Source organism: Pelophylax lessonae, assembly GCF_965119305.1.
Source record: "Pelophylax lessonae genome assembly, chromosome: 2".
NCBI classification, from domain to species: domain Eukaryota; kingdom Metazoa; phylum Chordata; class Amphibia; order Anura; family Ranidae; genus Pelophylax; species Pelophylax lessonae.
The window spans coordinates 319,981,567-320,003,066 of record NC_138769.1 but is presented as its reverse complement, the minus strand read 5'-3'; the positions used below and the strand labels follow the sequence as shown (position 1 = coordinate 320,003,066).

The following is a 21,500-nucleotide window of genomic DNA, read 5'->3' as shown; positions in this document are numbered from 1 at the left end:
CTCGAACCCATCTGTCTGGTATCCGGGATAGCCACAGGTCTGGGAAATCGGCAGACTCCCCCACCCCCGATATGGGTGAGGGCGCACCTTCAGGCCGAGGAGGTCTTGTCCGCAGGTCTGGAGAAACCAGACTTTTGTTTGCCAGACTAGGGTCGCTTGGAACCGCCCGAGAGAGTCATGAAGGGCTTTGCCTTATCGACTGACCATGAGACGAAAAAAACTGTGCTGAAAAAAGGAGGGACCCCGGCTGAGACGAAGGTCCTTAACCTTGTTAGCCTGTAGTAGAAAGGTACTCGAAGGCAGGCTGTTGCAGGGAATGGCTGAGCTGGTTGGGCTCCCAGACTAGCAGACCTGATTTAAACCAACCTGAAGCGGTTGACAAAAGTTAAAAAAAAAAAAAAAGGTTTGGTGTCCAAATCCTCCTGAAAGTCAGAGCATAACCCAGTTAAGAATCCTGTGACCTTCAATGCACAAAAGAGAAATTATTTTTTGTCAAACTGTACGCACCTCACTCTGTCATAACCGCTATAAGGATAATGCTGACGCTGTGCCATGTTTGATATAGCAGGACCAGGTGCTCGACTATAAGGATCTCCCATTGCTCCACTGGGTCCCTGCCCAGATGACATGAAAGGATCTGTTCCTGAGAGAGGAGATTTGTAATGCATAAATACTTCTAGTGCACAAGTTTAAACAAAAGAAGAATTTGTCACCTACCTTTTCTCATTCCCCCATAGGGATCTTTACTGGTCTCATAGGGCATCCTGCCCATCATGTCTGCCTGATATCCAGGATTAGGAGTCATTGAGTTTCGTTTCTGGTAAGAAGGATCTGATCCATCATATGTATCCTGGAGACCGACAGAGTTATTCCTATGAGGGTAGAAAAGAAAAAGAAAAGATTATTGTAAAAAAAATAAGAAAATGCTAAAAAGGAAAGGCAAGATCATTTGACGTAGGAGGGAATAGGTACTGTTTCTGGTGCAATAATGACCTATATTTACAACCATTGTTACAAAGCTCACCTCATGCCTGGCATGGGAGGCATCTGACTATGTGGCGTGGATGCTGGTGTGGGAGGCTTCAGATCTCCTCCTTCCGCCATAGAGCTGCTAGTGGACTGAGGAGTCTGTGGTCCCTGCATAGAGCCTGAGCCAGCTAAATGTAATGAAGATGCAATATTAGGAGACAGTATTTTCAATTGCAACAAAAAAACTCTTTCAAATAAGCAATGACAAATGTCCTTACCAGGAGACGGTGGTTGAATTTTCGCCTGTTTCTTTGCTTCTGCAGAAGCAAATATATCAGGTGGTGGGTCCTCTCCCCTTTCAATTTTGCACTCAAAGGCATACAGACATTGTATATATTGCTTCTTTAGAGAGCTAGCTGCACTACTTGATGTACCCACATTTAAGTTTGTTGCTAGCTCTCGCCACTTCTTGTTCTTATTAACCTGGGAGGGAAAAGCAGTTAGAGATGCATCACAACAAACAAATTCCAAGATCAACATGGCATTGAAGAAATATGCCTAACCTGGGTAAGTCCCCCAATGTCTTTGACAGACATGTAGAGACGGTACAAATCAAGGGGTTTCCGGCCCACAGCTGGTAGGTTGGTCATGCCCATTGCCTTCTCCTCTGTGAATGAAAGATAACGATCCACCCACATTTTTCTCTCTGGTTCGCCTCCCAATTCATACAGTTTTGTTATCTTTTCATTTGTAGTAGTAGAGGAACTGGATTTCTAACAGAAAAGTGAAAAAAAAATATGCACAAATAAGGTTCAAAATCTGTAACACATAATCTAGTAAAGATCATATCACAAAAAAAACAAAAATAATATTTAAAAAGGTGTTCACATATATAAAATTAAGAAATACCAGTGCCATAAAATTCACAACAGCATATTTTTTTATTGTCCAAGCAGCAGGACACCAGTTGAATACTTCAAGACTAGACTGTTTCACCTCCTTGTCAGAACACAATAGCATAGCAGGGGAAATCACCGCACCAACATCGCTTGTGTTTGTATGGCAATCTTTCAGTTCTTTCCCCATTCAGCCCCACGGGTTTAAAAAAAAAAAAAAAAAAAAAAAAAAAGGTGTACCCCACATCATGCAACACCGTACCCAAATGAATTTGATATCCTTTGAGACAAAACTTGACGATAATTTCTACTGGGTTTACTTTTTTTGCTATAGAAAAGGAATAAAAGCTCAAAATTTTTCTTAGAGATAAGATTTTGAAAATCTTCATAAGTTTAGCTTAAAAGTGTTTTCTGCTACATTTCTGAGTGAAAGGTATAGGATCTAGAAACCTTGGTATATATATTTGAAAATTGATCAAGTACTGACTGAAGTATTTAGTAAGAGCCATTTTGTGGAAATTTCACAGCCTAGACGCATAGAGGGGCCCAAAACCCAAGGAGCACCTTTGGGCTTTCAAGGGGCATACATTGTGCATACAATTTGACTAGCTATCAAATTTCTTTAGTTGCTGATGTGCATGGACTGGAGAAACCCAACAAAAATGACATTTTGGAACGCAAACACCCAAAGGAATATTCTGAAAGGCAAGACAACTTGCTGGACCCAAATCAGCATAGCTTTGAGGGCAGATCATATAAAGACTTATCGGATTTAAATTTTTGACTATATTACCAAGGTTTTGCATCAGGGTGGTGCTGTGGACATAGCATATCTTAAATTTTAGCAAGGGATTTGATATAGTTCCACATAATGATCTAATACAAAAGTTGTATAAGCAAGGACTTAACCCTTGGGTGGTTCAGTGGATATGCAGTTGCCTAAAGGAGATACCAGAGCGTGGTTGTAAATGGGGGTTCACTCAGAACAAAGACCAGTCACTAGTGGTATACCACAAGGCTTTGTAGTAGGTCCTTATCTCTTTAATCTCTAGGCAAGTGATATCTAAAGGTTTGTTGGGCAAGGCATGTATTTTTGCTTATGATACAAAGGTGTGTAATAGGATTGATATCCTTGGAGGTGTCTAACACGGAACATGATTGGACACTGCTGGAGGATTGGTCAAGTGGAAACTGCAGTTCAAGGTTTCTAAAAGTAAAATAATGTACCCAGGGAAAGAATCCCTTGAGAGAGTACAACACTGGGGGTACAGCATTTGCCAGCAATACAGAGGAAAAAGATTTGGGGGTATTTATTGCAAAATGAGCAGTGTGACAAATAGAATTCTAGGATGCATCACTAGCAGGAGGAAAGAGGTTCTGATTCCCCCATATAGATCTTTAGGGAGACCTTATTTAGAATACTGTGCCCAGATCTGGGGACCTCAGTTACAGAAAGATATTGATAAAAGAGAACGGGTCCAGAGATGGGTAACAAAAATGGTGAAAGGTCTGGGGGGATAAAAATGGTGAAAGGTCTGGGGGGCTAAAACAGAGTAACTTCAGTTACTTAAAGAGGAAGTAAACCCGCTGAATTAAAATGTGAAAAAAAACCTGTAAAGACAAAGGCATAATGAGCATTGCATACCAGCTCATTATGAAGTACTTACCTAAAAACGAAGCCCCCGCAGTGCCGACAGGACGGCCGACATGTTCGGCCATCCTGCTTCCTGGATCGCGTCCTCTGGCCATCCGATTGGCCAGAGGAGCGATTACATCACTCCCAAGCATGCGCGCGGGAGCCGCCGTTCAGGGCACTGGGCTCTGAACGGCACGGGTGGCCATTCCTTCAGAGCACATGCGCCGATGACGTCATCGGCTGCATGCACTGTAAATATCTCCTAAACGGTGTATGTTTAGGAGATATTTATAGCACCTATAGGTAAGCCTTAATATAGGCTTACCTATAGGTAAATGTCAACAAAGTGGGTTTACAACAACTTTAATATGTACACGGTAAGAAGGGAAAGGGGAGACATGAATGAAACCTTTAAAATACAGCAAAGGGGTGAATAAGGTTCAGGAGGGTATTTTTTTCAACATAAAACCAAAATCAAGAACACAAGGACATGACCTTAAAATGAACTGGAGGAAAGTTCAAAACTAATCTCAGAAAGTATTTATTTAACTGAAAGGGTAGTTGATGCTTGGAATAAACTTCCAGCAGAGGTAGTGAGCTCGTCAGCAGTAAATGTCTTCCAACATGCTTGGGAAAAACAGAGCTATACTCAGAAAAAAATGAATAAAATATAGGTGAGGCGAGGTCCAAGCCACAAAAGTGGGAGGACCCCAACCGTTCCAATAAAAGAAATGGGATAAGGAGGGTTACTAACTAGGTGAGTCTTAGTTCAAATTGAACAACACATATGGTACCGGGATTGGAGGGTTACTTAAAGAAGTGATCTATCCAACAATCATCTCCTCTTTGTCACTTGTATACTATACTCAGAAAAAAAAAAAAAAAGTAAAAGTGGTAATAGGCTCCGTTCTACCACTTATACCTTCAGGCAAGCCTATAGTAATGCCCCATACACACGTGCAGATTATCTGCAGACTTACCTTTTCTATGTAGTGCAAGGGCCTGCCGGATTGCATACAAATTGAAAGGGTTTAGGTTTGACCTCATATTATATGGTTTTGGTAAGTCTGCAGACAAAAGTCTGCAGATAATCTGCACGTGTGTATGGGGCATAAGGCTTACCTGTAGGTACTGTGAAAATCTCAAACTTGCAGTTTAGGAGATATTCATTCAGATTGCATGCAGCAGGGGACGTCACCAGCGTACACGAGAGTCCGTGCTGGACTCTCAGAGCCTATGCCGTAGGCCTATGCCGTAAACGAACACAGAGCACTCTTCAAAAAGCACTGTACATGTAAGCGAGTTCTTACAGTGACAGCAATTGGTGTGGCAATGATCAATGACATTAGTGTGGCCATGATTACAGTGACGGGAGTGGGGGTGATTAGGGACACTAACTTATGTGGCCTGGTGGCATACTGCTGTGGTGGTAATCAGAAAATTGTTAGTGGCACTAAAATCATGGGATTTTTTACTCAGGTACTCGAGTGACAGGTGCTCAGAGTACCCGAGTGCCTGTCACCAGCCCATCAGAGTACCTGATGGGCCAGCGACCGGTACTTTGGTGGGCCAGCGACCGGTACTTTGGTGGGCCAGCGACCGGTACTTTGGTGGGCCAGCGACCGGTATTCTTTTTTGGGGGAGGGGTAATCTGTGTGTTTTGGGGTGAACTGTAATCGGTAACTAGCTGTTACCGCAATCTCCTCCTCACACAGGATCAGTGTGTGAGGAGGAGAACATGGTAACAGCTCGTTACTGTGTTCTCTGTTGACATTCTGTGACCGGCTGTGATTGGACACAGCCGGTCACATGGTAAAGAGCCAATTTCATTGGCTCTTTACCCTGATTGGGGATGGACTGTGTCAGAGTGACTCTCCACCCCCGATTGCCTCTCTGCGCGCCCCTGGGGCACGTGCGAACAGCGTGCCCGAGAGAAGTGCATGTGGCCGGCTGTGATTGGACACAGCCGGTCACATGGTAAAGAGACATTTTTTTAATGGCTCTTTACACTGATCGTGGATGGGCTGCGTCCCGATGGACACGCCGCATCCCCGATCGACCGTGTTCCTGCCGGCGTCGTTTTACAATGGCCCGGTAATGAACTGGTTAAAGACACCCCTCAAGAGAAAACAGCCCCCCCTTAAACAGCAGAGTGTAAAACCTTGCGGCCAAAAGAAGCATTCACAGATGCCTAAAATATCAACTTTGTAGAATTTGGTGAAAGTATGCACCGATGACCAATTGGCCGCCTTGCAAACCTGAGGTATTGATGCTTGACAGAAGGCCCAAGAAGACAAGGAAAGGAGGAACCTGACCTTTAATAGAATAGACCTGAGTCACCATCTGTCTGCTTTTAAAAAAATATATTAAAAAAAAAAAAAAAAAAACTATAATTGTTACAAAGAATATTTAAAAAAGAAAATCAAGGTCGCAAAATTCAAAATTAACGACAGATTGCAAAAGATAGGATAAACCCCGAAAAATTCTTCAAAAATATTAATAGTAAAAAGGTTAGGTCTAAGGATGTTGGCCCTTTAACAAAATCTGGAGTGGGTGACTGGGGACAAAGGCAGCAAATTAAATACTATCTTTAGCTCTGTGTATACAAATGAGCATGGGGGAAGTTCATGACCATAATGGGGATGGTATTGACAGTCCCAAATGATCCACAATGGCTCAAAAGTGTTATGGTCCAGAAAAGATGGATAAAGCACCTGGACAAGATGGCATCCACCCACGTATCCTAAAATATCCTAAAAGAATTGCGCTCTCTAATTTCAAAGCTTTTACTAATTTTTAGGGACTCGTTAATTACTTAAATAGTACCACTGGCTTGGTGTAGGGCCAATTTGGTGCCTATATTTAACAACTTAAGGACCAGGCCTATTTCGGACACTTGTTTACAAGTTAAAAATCATTTTTTTTAATCGAAAATTTCTTAGAACCCCCAAACATACATACATATATTTTTTTAGCAGAGACCCTTGTGAATAAAATGGAGATTGTTGCAATATTTTATATCACACGGTATTTGCGCAGCGGTCTTACAAATGCAATTTTTGGGGAAAAAAACACTTTGAATTAAAAAATTAGGAAAAAAAAAAAAAAGTAAAGTTAGCCCAATTTTTTTCTTTATTGTGAAAGATATCGTTACGCAGAGTAAATAGATACCAAACATGTCATCCTTCACAATTGCGCACATTCGTGGAATGGTGACAAACAATGGTACTGGTACTAAAAAAAAATCTCCATTAGGCAACATAACAATTTCTACAGGTTACCAGTTTAGAGTTACTGAGGTCTAGGGCTAGAATTATTGCTCTCACTCTTAACAATTGCTGCGAAACCTCACGTGTGTGGTTTGAACACAGTTTACATATGTGGACGCGACTTGCATATGCGCTCGATTCTGCGCACAAGCGCAAAAGGATTTTAAAAAAATAGAATTTTTGTAAGAACTTACCGTAAAATTCTTTTCTCTGAGTCCTCTGATAGTCGCCGCCCAATGGTATTAGCCTTCACTAATGGGTAATGGTGCACTTTAGTCTGCAGGAGCAGGCTAAGCAGATAATTATCAGGTTTATATAAAAAAACTTTTGTACCTCAGCACGCCACTAGGGGGCCATCCCACAACCATTACCAACACCCCAATCTGATATTACTTCAGTTTTGTAGCAAGCAGTACCGGAAGGCAACAACCCCGGATTCCAAAAAGCAGAGGGGTGGGGGCGGCCACTGTCAGAGGACTCAGAAAAGAATTTTATGGCAAGTTCTTACAAAAATTCTATTTTCTCTTACGTCCTCCGACAGTCGCCGCCCGATGGCATTAGCCTTCACTAATGGGACGCCCCAAAGCAGTGCAGGTATGAGGGGTGGGAAAGCAACGCAACCAGATAAGAAGGTAACGCAAATAACCGGGCCAGTAACAACCTGAGCCCACAGAAAAAAACTGGAACAAACCCAGAAAAAAAAAACACCCCAACAAGGAAGACATTAAAATTGTCCCCTCAAACAACTGCCGCACTCAAAACTTGCGGCCAAAGGAAGCATCCGAAAATGCCAAAACGTCACGTTTGTAAAACTTTGTGAAAGTGTGCACGGACAACCATGTCGCCGCCTTGTACACCTGAGCCACAGATGCCGGATGGCGAAAAGCCCAAGAGGCACTAACCACTTTCGTAGAATGAGCTTTCACCGGGAAAGAAGGAACCTGACCCTTGATAGAATAGGCCTGAACAGTCGTCTGTCTGATACATTTAGAAATGGTCGCAGCGGAGGCGGCCGATCCCTTCAGAGATCCCTCAGGAAGAACAAAGAGTCAGACTGCCGAATCGACTCCGTGGCAGACAGGTAGACCTTGACCGCCCAGACCACATCCAGAGAATGCAAGACAAACTCCTTAGGATGCTTGGGCCGTGCGCACAGCGAATGCAACACGATATCCTCATTGAGGTGGAAGAAAACCACCTTGGGAAGATTGACTCGGTCGCAGAACCACCTTATCTCTATAAGGTACCAGATAAGGAGAACAGCAGGACAAGGCCGCCAATTCAGACACTGCGAGCAGACAAAATGGCCACCAGAAAGGCCACATTTTGTGACAACACAGACAGAGGAATCTCTCTGATGTTCTCGAAAGGAGAGGTTTGTAACACCAACAAAACCAGAATCAGATCCCAGGGAGGCAAAGGAGCCCTCTCAGGGGAGCCAAGTGCCGCATCCCTTGAATAAAGGTGCGGATCAAAGAATGCAACAACAACGGTCAATGGAAAAAAAAAATGGCCAAGGCCGACAACTGACCCTTGACCATAGTCAGCGCCAGACGCGGATCAACTCCTTACTGTAGGAAGGCCAAGACCTTCGCCACGGAGAAGGAACGAGGTAGACTATTTTTCTCGCACCAAGCGATATACGCATTCCAGGTGCCGTGATAAATCTTCCTGGAAGCGGCTTAGCGAGCCTTTAACAAGGTAGGGATGACCACCTGCGGAAGGCCTCTATCCCTCAGGACAAGGCTTTCAACAGCCATGCCATGGATCGACGACCATGCGGAAGATGTCCGCGTACCAAGACCGTCGAGGCTAGTCTGGGGCCACTAGAATTACTGACAACCGTTCCGACGCCACCCTGCGAAGGAACCTGGACAGCAGTTGAATCAGAGGAAAGGCATAGACCACCTGCTAGCAGTGCCAAGGCCCCACCAACGCGTCTGCGGCGTCCGTCAGAGGATCGCCATCTCTGGCCTCAAACCATTTCACCTTTTGGTGAGACGGGACACGAACAGATCTACGTCCGGGGTCCCCCACCGGGCGCACAGAAGGTGAAATGCCTCCAGATGCAGGGACCATTCCCCCTGATCCAAGGTCTGGCGACTCAGATAGTCTGCCTGCCAGTTTTCCACACCTGAAATGTGAACAACCGATATCGCCGGTACATGCAATTCGGCCCAAGACAGGATCTCGGCCACTTCCATGGTCGCCTGGGCACTCTTCATGCCCCCCTGGTGATTTATGTATGCAACGGCTGTAGCATTGTCTGCCTGTACCCAGACCGGACTCCCCTAAAGCTGAGTTGACAACCAAAATAGGCAAAGCTTTATCGCCCCAAGCACCAGGACATTGATCGGCAGCGAGGTCTCCCCTGTCGACCAGGTCCCCTGGGCACAGAGCATGCCCAGAACCTCCAGCCCGACATCTGTGGTGAGAATCGTCCACAACAGAGGCTGGAAAGACTGGCCCTGTGTCACAGACGGCAATTGGAGCCACCACATGAGATCCGACCTCACCAGGCAACTCTGCTTGCAGAGTCCTGGTGTGAAATTGAGCAAATGGAACTGCTTCGAAGGCTGAGACCATCAGGCCCAGAACTCGCATGAAAACGTTCCCGTGAGGGAACGGGTACAATGACTCCTTGGGCAAGCAGATCGTGCACTGCCCCCATTGGGATCTCTGAGACTATCAGGAGACGGCTGGGAAGAACCTGTCTGCGGGTCGGAATTCGATCTCGTACCCAGAACAAAATCAGTTCTGGAACCCACCTGTCCTGAATGCCAGGCAACCAGGGTTCCTGAAAACAACGCAGACGTCCCCCCACCACGACAACGGGTGTGGGCGTCCTTTCAGGCAGAGGTGGACCGGGCCGCCGAGCCAGACTGTCTGGCTTTTGGCTTACCCGTCCATGGTTTCTTCTGGCCACCTGGGGTCGGAAGGGTTTACCCTTCTCTTGCATCCCGAAGGCACGAAAGGAAGTACGTTGGGTCTAGAAGGAGGGTCCCCGTCGCGCACGGGGGGGGGGGGAGCGGGACTTACCCTCGGTGATATGGGGCGACCGAGTACTCTTATCTCCTGTGAGCCTCTTAATCAACTCGTCCAGAGTATCCCCAAAAGAGACAACCCCCCTCATAGGGAATCTCAGACACCGTACTTTTGGACGCGTGGTGAGCCGACCAGCTCCTCAACCAGATAATGCGGCGGATCGCGATCCCACCGCCGACAACTGTGCGACCAAGGGAGCTTCGTCCAAAGCCGTGTTGCACAGATACATCCCAGCTTGAATGAGCTGATCAACTATGGCAAGGATAGTCACCAGGGGGGCTGCGAAGCCCCTTTGCCCCATACCGTGAGCGCCGGAGAATCCAGCACAGAGGCAAAAAAACAGGTTTCAACAGGGAACCCGCCACCATATAAATGTGGCGGGAGAGTGCCTCCACCCATCTATCCGCCAGATCCCGGAAGACCGGGGAATCCTCCACTGGCATCAAGGTGGACTTATTCAGCCGAGACACAGTGTGATCCACTTTTGGGAATACCGTCCAACGTTTTTCTACCGCCTCCGTGAAAGGATAGCGGATGGCAAGGCGCTTCGGCACTACCAACATGTGCTTAACGCCGCCACACGCGCTACCGAGGGGGGGGGGGGGGGGGTTGAGACTCTTCCTCCTCATCCCGCTCAGAAGCGGGGGACCGGGACCCCTCAGGGGGACCATCTTCCTTGACAACCAATTCTAGCTCAGAGTACTGGGAGGGCACAGGCTGTTTTTGGGAAGAGTGTTCTGACATCAGCAGATGCTCCTGGGACGCCAAAGTTGCAAGGGCAGTGGATAAGGAGGCCAAGGAAGAGGATTCAGGTGTACCTGAATCTTCCACCCCCCCCCCCCCAGGTCTGCAGGGAATTTGTTTTCCTGGGAGTCTATTTTGCCTTAAAATTTAAAAAGGGACGCTGGCCCTTTAAATAGGAGATTCAGCTGACCCCAATTCCCCCCCCCCCCCCCCCCCCGCAATCTGCACTAACAGATAAGCCCCCTTGTGAAAACACTAGCAAAAAACAGAATTCGATTTGGTCTAATAATGGCCGAGATATGAGCAAAAATTCACAGCCTGTCACATTTTTTTTTACACAGGAGAAAGAGGAAGTGACCTCACATCGCTAGAGGCCAGCCCCTGAGCCAAGAGAAAAGATGTCTATTGAAAGCCTATGACAAAAGTCACAGGGAAAATGGCTGCTGCCCTTAGTAGGCATGTCGCCCACATCCAAGATGGTGCCCGACCCGGGATTTTGAGCAGAAAACTCACATGGCTGATGTTTCACACAGAGTTGAGAATCTGCATACCACTAAAGTAGCGGCCGCTCCAAACGGCTGCAAAATAAATGCACTAAACACATTTCTGGCTATTAGCAGGAACCCCAGGGAGAACCCCACAGCATACCCATAAAGCACCCCCAACGGTGGCAGGGAGGGGGGGAACCCCAACCTAGCCAGAAGAGGGATCCTACAGAGACTGTCCGCCCTGCTATCCCCAGGAGTGGGCCCACAACTCCCCAAAACGTCCCCAGGGACAAGGGGGTTCAGTACTCACCAGTACAGCAGTGGGCACCGCTCAGAAAACGGGAGACCTCCCACCCTAAGTGGGGGCGCCGTCAGCCATGGAAGGACGCTGGCAACACGCCGGCGATCGGGGTTGAGACATCCTCTGCCAAGCGCAGCTCAGCCGGCTCGTCCCCATCTGGAGAGGCACTGCCGTTGCGAGGCCTGGCGTACCAGTAACCTGCGACGCTCGTTGGCAGGCTGGGACTCCATAAGGATCTATATTAAACAGTCCGAGGCCCAGCTCTGTAGTCACTTGTAGTCTTCCAGGAAAGGAATCCCTGACTAACTAGTGATAGTAAGAGAAAATAAAATCTGGAAGGAAAAAAAAAAACACTGAAATTCAGAAAAAATATATGAGAAAGCCAAGACGCTAGGTCTCAGCAGGGAAAGACCTAAGCTCTGCTCCTGACGCTAAGCAGAATGAAACTGAAGTAATATCAGATTGGGTTGTTGGTAATGGTTGTGGGATGGCCCCCTAGTGGCGTGCTGAGGTACAAATTTTTCTGTATTAACCTGATAATTATCTGCCTAGCCTGCTCCTGCAGAGTGCACCATTACCCATTAGTGAAGGCTAATACCATCGGGCGGCGACTGTCAGAGGACGTAAGAGAAAAAATGTTTTGATCACTTTTATTCCTATTACAAGGAATGTAACCATCCCTTGCAATAGAAATAATCAGAACAGGTCCTCTTTAATGTGAGATCTGAGGTCAAAAAGACCTCAGATCTCACTTCTACAGTAAAGCAAAAAAAAAAAAAAATTCTCTTCATCATGAAAAAAATGGGTCCTTTGAGGCCATTGGGAGGAAGTGACGAATGACGTTGCTCCTTTCAAGGCCATAGAGTCAAGTGGGGGCCAGCTTGCCCTCACTCGACTTCCTGCCAAGGAAGGAAAAGGACCGAATCAATTTCCCGCTACCGACGATTCCGGTAAGCGTGGAAAACGGCCGGAAGGTGGCACCTCTCCCACCGCCCATAAAAGTGATTCGGCAAATACGCTGCTGGGACCACTGCCATAACCCCGGTATTTACAGTGCCTTGTGAAAGTATTCGGGCCCCGATGAACTTTGCGACCTTTTGCCACATTTCAGGCTTCAAACAAAGATATAAATCTAATTTTTTGTGAAGAATCAACAAGTAGGACACAATCATGAAGTGTAACGAAATTTATTGGATATTTCAAACTTTGTTAATAAAAAACTGAAAAATTGGGCGTGCAAAATGATTCAGCCCCTTTACTTTCAGTGCAGCAAACTCACTCCAGAAGTTCAGTGAGGATCTCTGAATGATCCAATGTTGACCTAAATGACTAATGATGATAAATAGAATGCACCTGTGTGTAATCAAGTCTCCGTATAAATGCACCTGCACTGTGATAGTCTCAGAGGTCAGTTTAAAGCACAGACAGCATCATGAAGAACAAGAACACACCAGGCAGGTCTGAGATACTGTTGGAGAAGTTTAAAGCTGGATTTGGATACAAAAAGATTTCCCAAGCTTTAAACATCCCAAGGAGCACTGTGCAAGCGATAATATTGAAATGGGAGTATCAGACCACTGCAAATCTACGAAGACCTGGCCGTCCCTCTAAACTTTCAGCTCATACAAGGAGAAGACTGATCAGAGATGCAGCCAAGAGGCCCATCACTCTGGATGAACTGCAGAGATCTACAGCTGAGGTGGGAGACTCTGTCCATAGGACAACAATCAGTCGTATAATGCACAAATCTGGCCTTTATGGAAGAGTGGCAAGAAGAAAGCCATTTCTTAAAGATATCCATAAAAAGTATTGTTTAAAGTTTGCCACAAGCCACCTGGGAGACACACCAAACATGTGGAAGAAGGTGCTCTGGTCAGATGAAACCAAAATCGAACTTTTTGGCAACAATGCAAAACGTTAGGTTTGGCGTAAAAGCAACAGCTCATCACCCTGAACACACCATCCCCACTGTCAAACATGGTGGTGGCAGCATCATGGTTTGGGCCTGCTTTTCTTCAGCAGGGACAGGGAAGATGGTTAAAATTGATGGGAAGATGGATGGAGCCAAATACAGACCATTCTGGAAGAAAACCTGACGGAGTCTGCAAAAGACCCGAGACTTGGACGGAGATTTGTCTTCCAACAAGACAATGATCCAAAACATAAAGCAAAATCTACAATGGAATGGTTCACAAATATACATATCCAGGTGTTAGAATGGCCAAGTCAAAGTCTAGACCTGAATCCAATCGAGAATCTGTGGAAAGAACTGAAAACTGCTGTTCACAAACGCTCTCCATCCAACCTCACTCAGGCTCAAGCTGTTTTGCAAGGAGAAATGGGCAAACATTTCAGTCTCTCGATGTGCAAAATTGAGAGACATACCCCAAGTGACTTACAGCTGTAATCGCAGCAAAAGGTGGCGCTACAAAGTATTAACTTAAGGAGGCTTAATTTTGCACGCCCAATGTTTGTTTAAAAAGTTTGAAATATCCAATAAATTTTGTTCCACTTCATGATTGTGTCCCACTTTGTTATTGATTCTTCACAAAAAATGACAGTTTTATACCTTTATGTTTTAACCCTGAAATGTGGCAAAAGGTCGCAAAGTTCAAGGGGGCCGAATACTTTCGCAAGGCACTAACGTCAAACAACGTAAATACATGAAGGGCAGTTCTGTAAGTGGTTAAAAAGGGATCAAAGTCTTTGCCAACTAACCATAGATCTGTTTAACTTCTATGGTAGGGAAGATACTGGAGAGTTTATTAAAAGACCACAGAGGAGTTAAACATTTTAAGCAACAGAAAGCATAGATTCATGAAACACTGAAGTTGTCAAACAAACCCGATTTCATTTTATGAGATGGTAAGTAAAGCCTTGGACAGAGGGGTGGCTGTGGACGTCGTATACTTGAATTTTGCAAAAGCGTTTGGCACCGTCCCCCACACGTGGCTGTGTAAGGTAAAGTCTACAGGCTTGGAAAGATCAGTTTGTAAATAGATAGAAAACTGGCTAAAAAATAGAATTCGGAGGGTAGTGGTTAATGATTCTTACTTTTTATTATCTTTATAAATAATATAGGGTCTGGAATTAAAAGTACCATTTCAGTCTTTGCAGATGACACAAAGCTACGCAGTGGAATAACTTCCTTACAGGACGCCTCCAACTTACAAGCCGACCTCAATGCACCGTTTCATTGGGCAACTATGTGGCAAATGAGGTTTAATGTTGATAAATGTAAAGTTATACACTTGGGGGCTAAAAATATGTATGCATCATGTATACTAAGGGGAGTACAACTGGGGGAATCCATAGTGGAGAAGGATTTGGGTGTTCTGGTAGATCATAAGCTTAATAATAGCATGCAATGCCAATCTGCGGTTTCCAAAGGAAGCAAAGTCCTTTCTTGTATTGAGAGATATTATTTTGTCCTGTACAAATCATTAGTAAGACCTCATCTGGAATATGCAGTTCAGTTTTGGGCACCAGTTCTCAAAAATGATATCGGGGAAGTAAAAAAAAAGTGCAGAGAAGAGCAACCAAACTAATAAGAGGCATGAAGGAGCTCAGCTTTGAGGAAATATTAGATTAGAGGAACTGAATTTATTCTCTGGAGAATAGGAGATTAAAGGGGGATATGATCAACATGTATAAATACATAAGGTCTTCCATAAAGTGAACTTGGTGTTGAGTTATTCACCTTAAGGTCATTGCAGACAAGGAGGCAGTCTTTACATCTAGAGTAAAAGACTTTGTCTCCAAATTCGGAAAGGTTTTTTCACACAGTAAGAGCTGTGAAAACGTGGAATAGACTCCCTACAGAGGTTGTTCTGGCTAGCTCAGTAGATTGCTTTAAAAAAAGGCCTAGATTCTTTCCTAGGTGTACAGAATATAACTGGGTACTAATATTTAGAGGTAAAGTTGATCCAGGGAATATCCGATTGCCTCTCGGGGGATAAGGAAGGAATTTCTTTCCCCTGCTGTAGCAAATTGGATCATGCCTTGATGGGGTTTTTCGGCTTCCTCTGGATCAACTGTGCTTATAGGCTTTCCTTGGTCCTTTGTGTAAGTACAAAAAGCAAGTCCGACCTTCAAAAGGACTCTGCGGCTGCCAGATACACCCCAATTGCCACATCAAAGGTATACTAAGCAAATTCCTTGGGATGAGCCGGCTTGGGATACAAGGCAGGCAACACAATGTCCTCATTCAATTGGAAGTCAGATAACTTTGGGCAGGAATGAAGGATAGGGACGAAGAACCACTTTATCTGTATGGACCACTAAATAAGGAGTATGACAGCATAGTGCTGCAAACTCCCATACCCTGCGGGCCGACGTAATAGCCACCAAGAATGCCACCTTCTGGGACAACGTAGGCAAAGGAATCTCCCGACTATACTCAAATGGAGGTTTCTGGAGACCCAGGAGCACAAAGTTTAAATCCCACAGTGGCAAAAGAGACCATACAGCTGAAGCCACATGTCTATCCTCCTGAATGAAGGTACAAACCAAAGAGTGCGTGGCTATGGGTCGCTGAAAGAAGATTGCCAAAGCAAACACCCGACCCTTGATGGTACTTAAGGCCAACTTCTGATCAACACCCCGTTGAAGAAAGGCCAAGATCTGAGCCACAAAAAAGGAGCGAGGATGAGCGCCAATCAACTCAAACCAAGAAATGTATGCTTTCCATGTACGATGGTATATCTTGCTAGAAGTCGACTTCCCCGCCTTCACCATAGTAGGGATCACTGATCCAGACAAACCTTTATTCCTCAGTACCTGGCTTTCAAGAGCTATGCTATTAAAACCAGCGACTAAAGCAAGATGGTAGATGAGCCCTTGGGATAACTGGTCCTCTTAGAGCTAGCCCCCAAGTGACATTTACAGCCACCAGAAGGACTGAACGACCCTCAACCTTGATTTGTTGCAGGAACCATGCCTTGAACAGAGGAGGATACTGGCCTGCAGGAACCGTGGCTTGAACCGAGGAAGATACTGGCCTCCCTTGCCCCTTGGATGCCTGCGGCATCTGCCAGAGGAACCCTTGACCTCACCACGAATCTGCTGTGGAGTAGAGCCTGCTCAAGGAGCTGCATGCAGGACTGTGCAAACAGAGCTGTCTTGGATACCATCAGACCAAGAACCTGTATACAAGTCAGGAGGAAGAGACTGCGTGACAGGAGCCAGCGAATCATGGCCTGTGGTTCTTGAAGTTTGATGAGAAAAGGGACCAACCTGGTTAACAATAAATCCAGCATCAGACCCAGGTGATTCAATTTCCTGGACGGGGATAAGGGGGGGACCTTGGGTAGTTTGGACTTGATCTGAACCTTTGCAGGAATTATATCCGCACAAGGAGACTCAGGGTCTAAACACCCCGAAACAGGCGAACTCTGCCGTCCTACTTTGGTACCCCCAAAATGTTTTTGTGGATCCCCCTTGACACTCACGGAGGTGGTCCACGAGGACAGAAACCAGCGAAAATGTCCCCCCATCATACCAGACCAAGGTTGCTTGGAACTTCCCAGGGAAGACTTGAAAACTCCACTTCCCTTATCTGCAGTCCACGGAGGCACAAAATAATTTATGGGCTGAGAAGGAGGGCCCATGTTTGTGACAAGGTTCCTTCCCTTTCCTAGAGTGTGGCTGGAAGAACACTACCCTGTGAGACCCCCAATAAGATCAATTCTTAAGCCACAGCATGCACCCAATTACCACTGCTGAAACAGAGCTTGGACAGCACAGGCGCTGCATCACAAATAAACTGCAGTCCCTGGACCAACGGCCCACAAAATCAAAATAAGCAGCAGGAACCTGCTCATTCCCCAGCCCTGGCGCAAAAGCTTGGCCCATTCAGTTAGGGTCTGAGACACCAAGGCCGAGCCAGCCATAGCAAACATGCTACGTGCCACAGCCTCCACTTTCCTGTCAGCCCGGAAACACGAGGGTTCACAACTGGACTAGTTTATTTTTTAAAAAGTGATTCCTCAAAGGGGTAAGGTACTGAAAAAACATTTGGGGACCACAAAGGGTTGCCCCCATTCCTTATAGATAAATCTGGATAAATAAGGAAGACAAGGAAACACCTTAGCTGTACGATGTGACTTGTGTGTACCAAAAGGAACGGCCACCCTTTTTAAAGTGATATCAAGCCACGTCCGCACAAGGCTCAGAATCCGATAAAGACAGACTGAGCAGGCAAAGGTGGGGGACGCTTCCTCCTGGGCCCTTGCCCACATGCCACTTCCACTTGAGATACCAAGAACTGTAGGACCACCATCAGCACAACTATATGGATCTGGGGTTCTGAGGGACCTGCCACCTCCATGAGCAGTTCAGTAGGGGAGATGTGACCATGAGGCTCCATAGGATAAGGGAGATCCCACAGCAAAACAAAAAAAAAAAAAAAAAAAAAAGTTTTTGGCACTTCTATGGTTTCCCCTATACTCAGGGCACCAGAGAGAGACCCCCAAGGACTCATCAGCCAGAGGAGCGCCATAATTCAGACCTAGAAGCCACCATAAGTCCCATCCAGTTCATACATCCCGGGAACAGAGGACGAGGAGGAGTCACGGGATCACCATGAGGCTCCTGCTGTATCCAGCGTCAGACCAGACTAAGGGAAAACGGCCGCTGTGACGTCACAGACTACACAAACATGGCTGCCAGCCAAAGACCAAACCAAGGGAAAATGGCCACCGTGACATCAATGGCTTCTTAATCATAGCCATTGGACACTAAGAACAGACTGTCAAGATCCTCCCTGCAATGGGACCCCCCCCAAAGTACTGTACTTCACTCTGCACAAAGCAGGACATATACCTAGGGGTCTCTGCTGCACCCTCTGCACTGGGACCCCCACCAGACCCAGGTACTGCCCCTTAATACTGCCAGGGCAGGACACATACCACCCCAAAGCCTTTAAAAGAGGGGGGGGTGGAGGGGAAGACACTTAGGGGTCTTCCACTGCGTCCTCTGCCCTGGGACATCCACAGGAGAGGGGAGGGGGGCCCCAGATTAACCGAGTGATTTTAGGATTGCAAGAGGGAACCCACAGGCAGGCCCGACCATCCCTGGAGGGTACCTGTGTCCGCCCCAAACCGCACAAAGGGGAGGGGGGGGGGGGGAGTACTTATGACTTCATGGTGCAGGTAAAGCTCCAGACAGAACTACTTTTCCACCAAAGTGGGGGAGCTGTCGGGCAAGGGATAGCTGGGACTCGGACCAGCGCCCGATCGTATGCAACCCTGCGAGATGTTTAACTCGCGGGCCGACCTGTGGTCTAGCACAAGCTCGCTGGCTGGACTGGGGAGGGTGTGGAACCACTGGATGAAGATTATCCAGCCTGTCGCTCAGCCCAGCAGTTAATTGTAGATCCCCCAAAAGAAAAAGCAAAAGATGCATGGAAGGAGAAAAAAAAAATTGCTAGGACCAAGAGATCCCAGCAGGGAGCCTAGGTCTTTACTCCTGACTACACAGAATAAAACTGAATATCTATAGCAGAGAGGGGGTTTTACTAGTGGAGGACGGCCCATGGGCATAGCCAAGTGTTTTTTGTTCTGCTGGTCATACTCCTGCAGAAGGTGATAGAACTCTGTATCATGTGATTGCTGTGAGCAATTACAATTGATCCCAGTGGTAAACCGAGCTTCATGAATGAAAGCCTTTTTTCTACTTCAAAATGATTGCTGTGGTCATATGGTACAGGGCCAATTAAATTGGCCTTGCACGCCGGTCATTCATCCGAAAGATACAGCTTTTACAGATCACGGCGGGCACAAGCAGCGAGAACAGGACGACGTACCAGTGCATTCTCCCAGATTCATGCATGTCCCACCCCGCTGTTTATATATAGTGGCCAGGTGCGAAACAGGTTTAAGTGATTGGAAAATGGGATTTCTGACTTGCTGTAAAATCCATTTCTCTGCGTTCATTGACGGACACAGCTCCTTAAGATTCTTGACCATCGGGTTATACTGCCCCCCTACAGGAGTAGGACACAAGACAGAAAAAGAACTTGACTGCACCTATGGGCAGTACCAGGAGGTACACCCCTCCTCTCTGCTATAGGTACTAAATTTTGTTACACGCAGTGTCAGAAGTATTGCAACTCAAAAGATAGGCGGGTGCTGTGTCCGTCAATGAACACAAAAATGGATTTTACGGTAAGTCAAAAATCATTTTCTATTTCGTTCATTGACGAACACAGTTAAACGGCAACAGGAGCTCAAAAAAAAAAAAAAAAAAAAAAATAAAAAAAAAACAAGCCCACCTGTTCTCTGATGTTCATTGACGGGCACAGCTCCTGATCTTCATAACCATTGAGTTATACTGCCCCCTACAGGAGTAGGACACTAAGCATAAAAAGAATTTGGCTACGCCTATAGGCAGTCCCAGGGGGTATACTGCCTCTCCCTGCTATAGGTACTCAGTTTTGTTACAAGCCGTGTCAGAGGAATTACAATTCCACAGAGGTGCTGTGTCCATCAAACATCAGAGAAATTGATTTTAAGGGTAAGTTACAAATCACATTTTCTCCTTCATTCATTGACAAACACAGCTCCTGATGTTCATAACCACTGGAACTTCCCAAAGCATTGTTAGACGTGGTGGGAAAAGAAAAAAATTTCCCAAGGCTAAAAACAGCCAACCAGGCAACAGGAGCTCAACAAAAACTGGAGCCCACAAATACAACCTCTAGGAGGATCAAGTCCTCTAAACTGTAGCCTGCAAAACCTTGAGGCCAATATAAGCATCTGCAGTTGCCAACACATCCACTTTATAGAACTTAGTAAAAGAGTGCACAAGCAGGTGGCCGCCTTGCAAACCTGCGTCACTGATGCCTGATTACTGAAGGCCCAAGAGGCACAGAGCGCCTGAGTAGAGTGCATCTTCACAGGGAAAGGAAGAACCTGACTCTTAATGGAATAGGCCCTAAATCACCGTTTGTCGGATCCATCTGGAAATGGTTGCAGTGGAAGCGGACAATTATTTCCGAGGTCCACCCGTTAGCACAAATAGTAAGCCCGACTTCCTAAAAAGACGCCGTAGCTGCCAGGTACACCCTAATTGCCCGGACCACATCAAAGGAACGCAATTTCCTTCGGATGTTACGGCCTGGGACACAGGGAAGACAACACAATGTCTTCATTCAAATGGAAATCAGAGACAACCTTTGGGAGGAACGACTGACAGGGCGAAGAAACACCTTGTCTATTCGAATTACCAAGTAGGGTGGACAGGATAGCGCCACCAATTCCGACACCCTGTGCACAGAGGTGATAGCCACCAAAAATGCCACCTTCAGGAGACCGCTTAAGGGAATCTCCCGAAGATTCTTAAAAGGAGGCTTCTGGAGTACCGAAAGCACCAAATTGAGATCCCAAGGCGGCAACGAAGATTGCACTGGAGGAACCAAAATGTTGGAAACCCTGAAGAAAGGTATGCACCAGGTAGCGTGTGGCCAAGGGTCCTTGGAAGAAGACCGCCAAGGCAGACACCTTGCCCTTGATGGTACTCAAGGCCACTTTCTGTTCAACCCCCCGTTGAAGGAAGGTCAAAAACCGAGCCACCAAGAAGGAGCGAGGATGAACCCCAAGAGACTCACACCATGCAATGTACATTTTCCATGTACGGTGGTAGCTCTTCCTAGAAGTAGATTTCCTAGCTTTTAACAGCCTTGGATTCACTGACTCAGATAAACCTCTATCCATCAACACCTGCCATTCAACAACCAAGCCATTAAAGCCTGTGACTGTAAAGAAGGATGGAAGATTGGCACTTGGGACAGCAGATCCTACCTGAGCGGAAGCTTCCAAGGAATGTCGGCGACCAGCCGCACCATATCGGCGTACCAAGCCAGGCAAGGCAAGTCCAGAGCCACTAAGATGACCGGAATCCCTTTCTGCCTCGATCCTGGGTAAAAGTCTTGCCAGAAGCTTGAGAGGGAAGGCATAAAATCAGACGATACTGACTCCATGGGGCCACTAACGTGTCTGTGGCGTCTGCCAGAGGATCCCATGACCGAGCCCCAAACCTCTGCACCTTTGTTGAGCCGGGACGCCAAAATATCCATCTCGTGGGTGCCTCACCGGAGACACAGCTGATGAAACCCCTCCGGATGAAGGGACCACTTCCCTTTGTCCACCGCCT

The 21,500-nt window shown here is 46.5% G+C and overlaps 1 protein-coding gene across 1 annotated transcript in view; it reads right to left on the bottom strand.

The window, feature by feature from the left end:
* ARID1A (AT-rich interaction domain 1A) overlaps positions 1-21,500 on the bottom strand; it is a 258,375-nt gene that overhangs the window by 57,845 nt on the left and 179,030 nt on the right. Inside the window, exons 11-15 of the mRNA XM_082245747.1 lie at positions 1,533-1,742; positions 1,248-1,452; positions 1,025-1,157; positions 718-872; positions 508-643 (exon numbers count right to left, since the gene is read on the bottom strand). Of these exons, the coding sequence (XP_082101873.1) occupies positions 508-643; positions 718-872; positions 1,025-1,157; positions 1,248-1,452; positions 1,533-1,742 (839 nt within the window). The remainder of the gene's footprint in view (positions 1-507; positions 644-717; positions 873-1,024; positions 1,158-1,247; positions 1,453-1,532; positions 1,743-21,500) is intronic.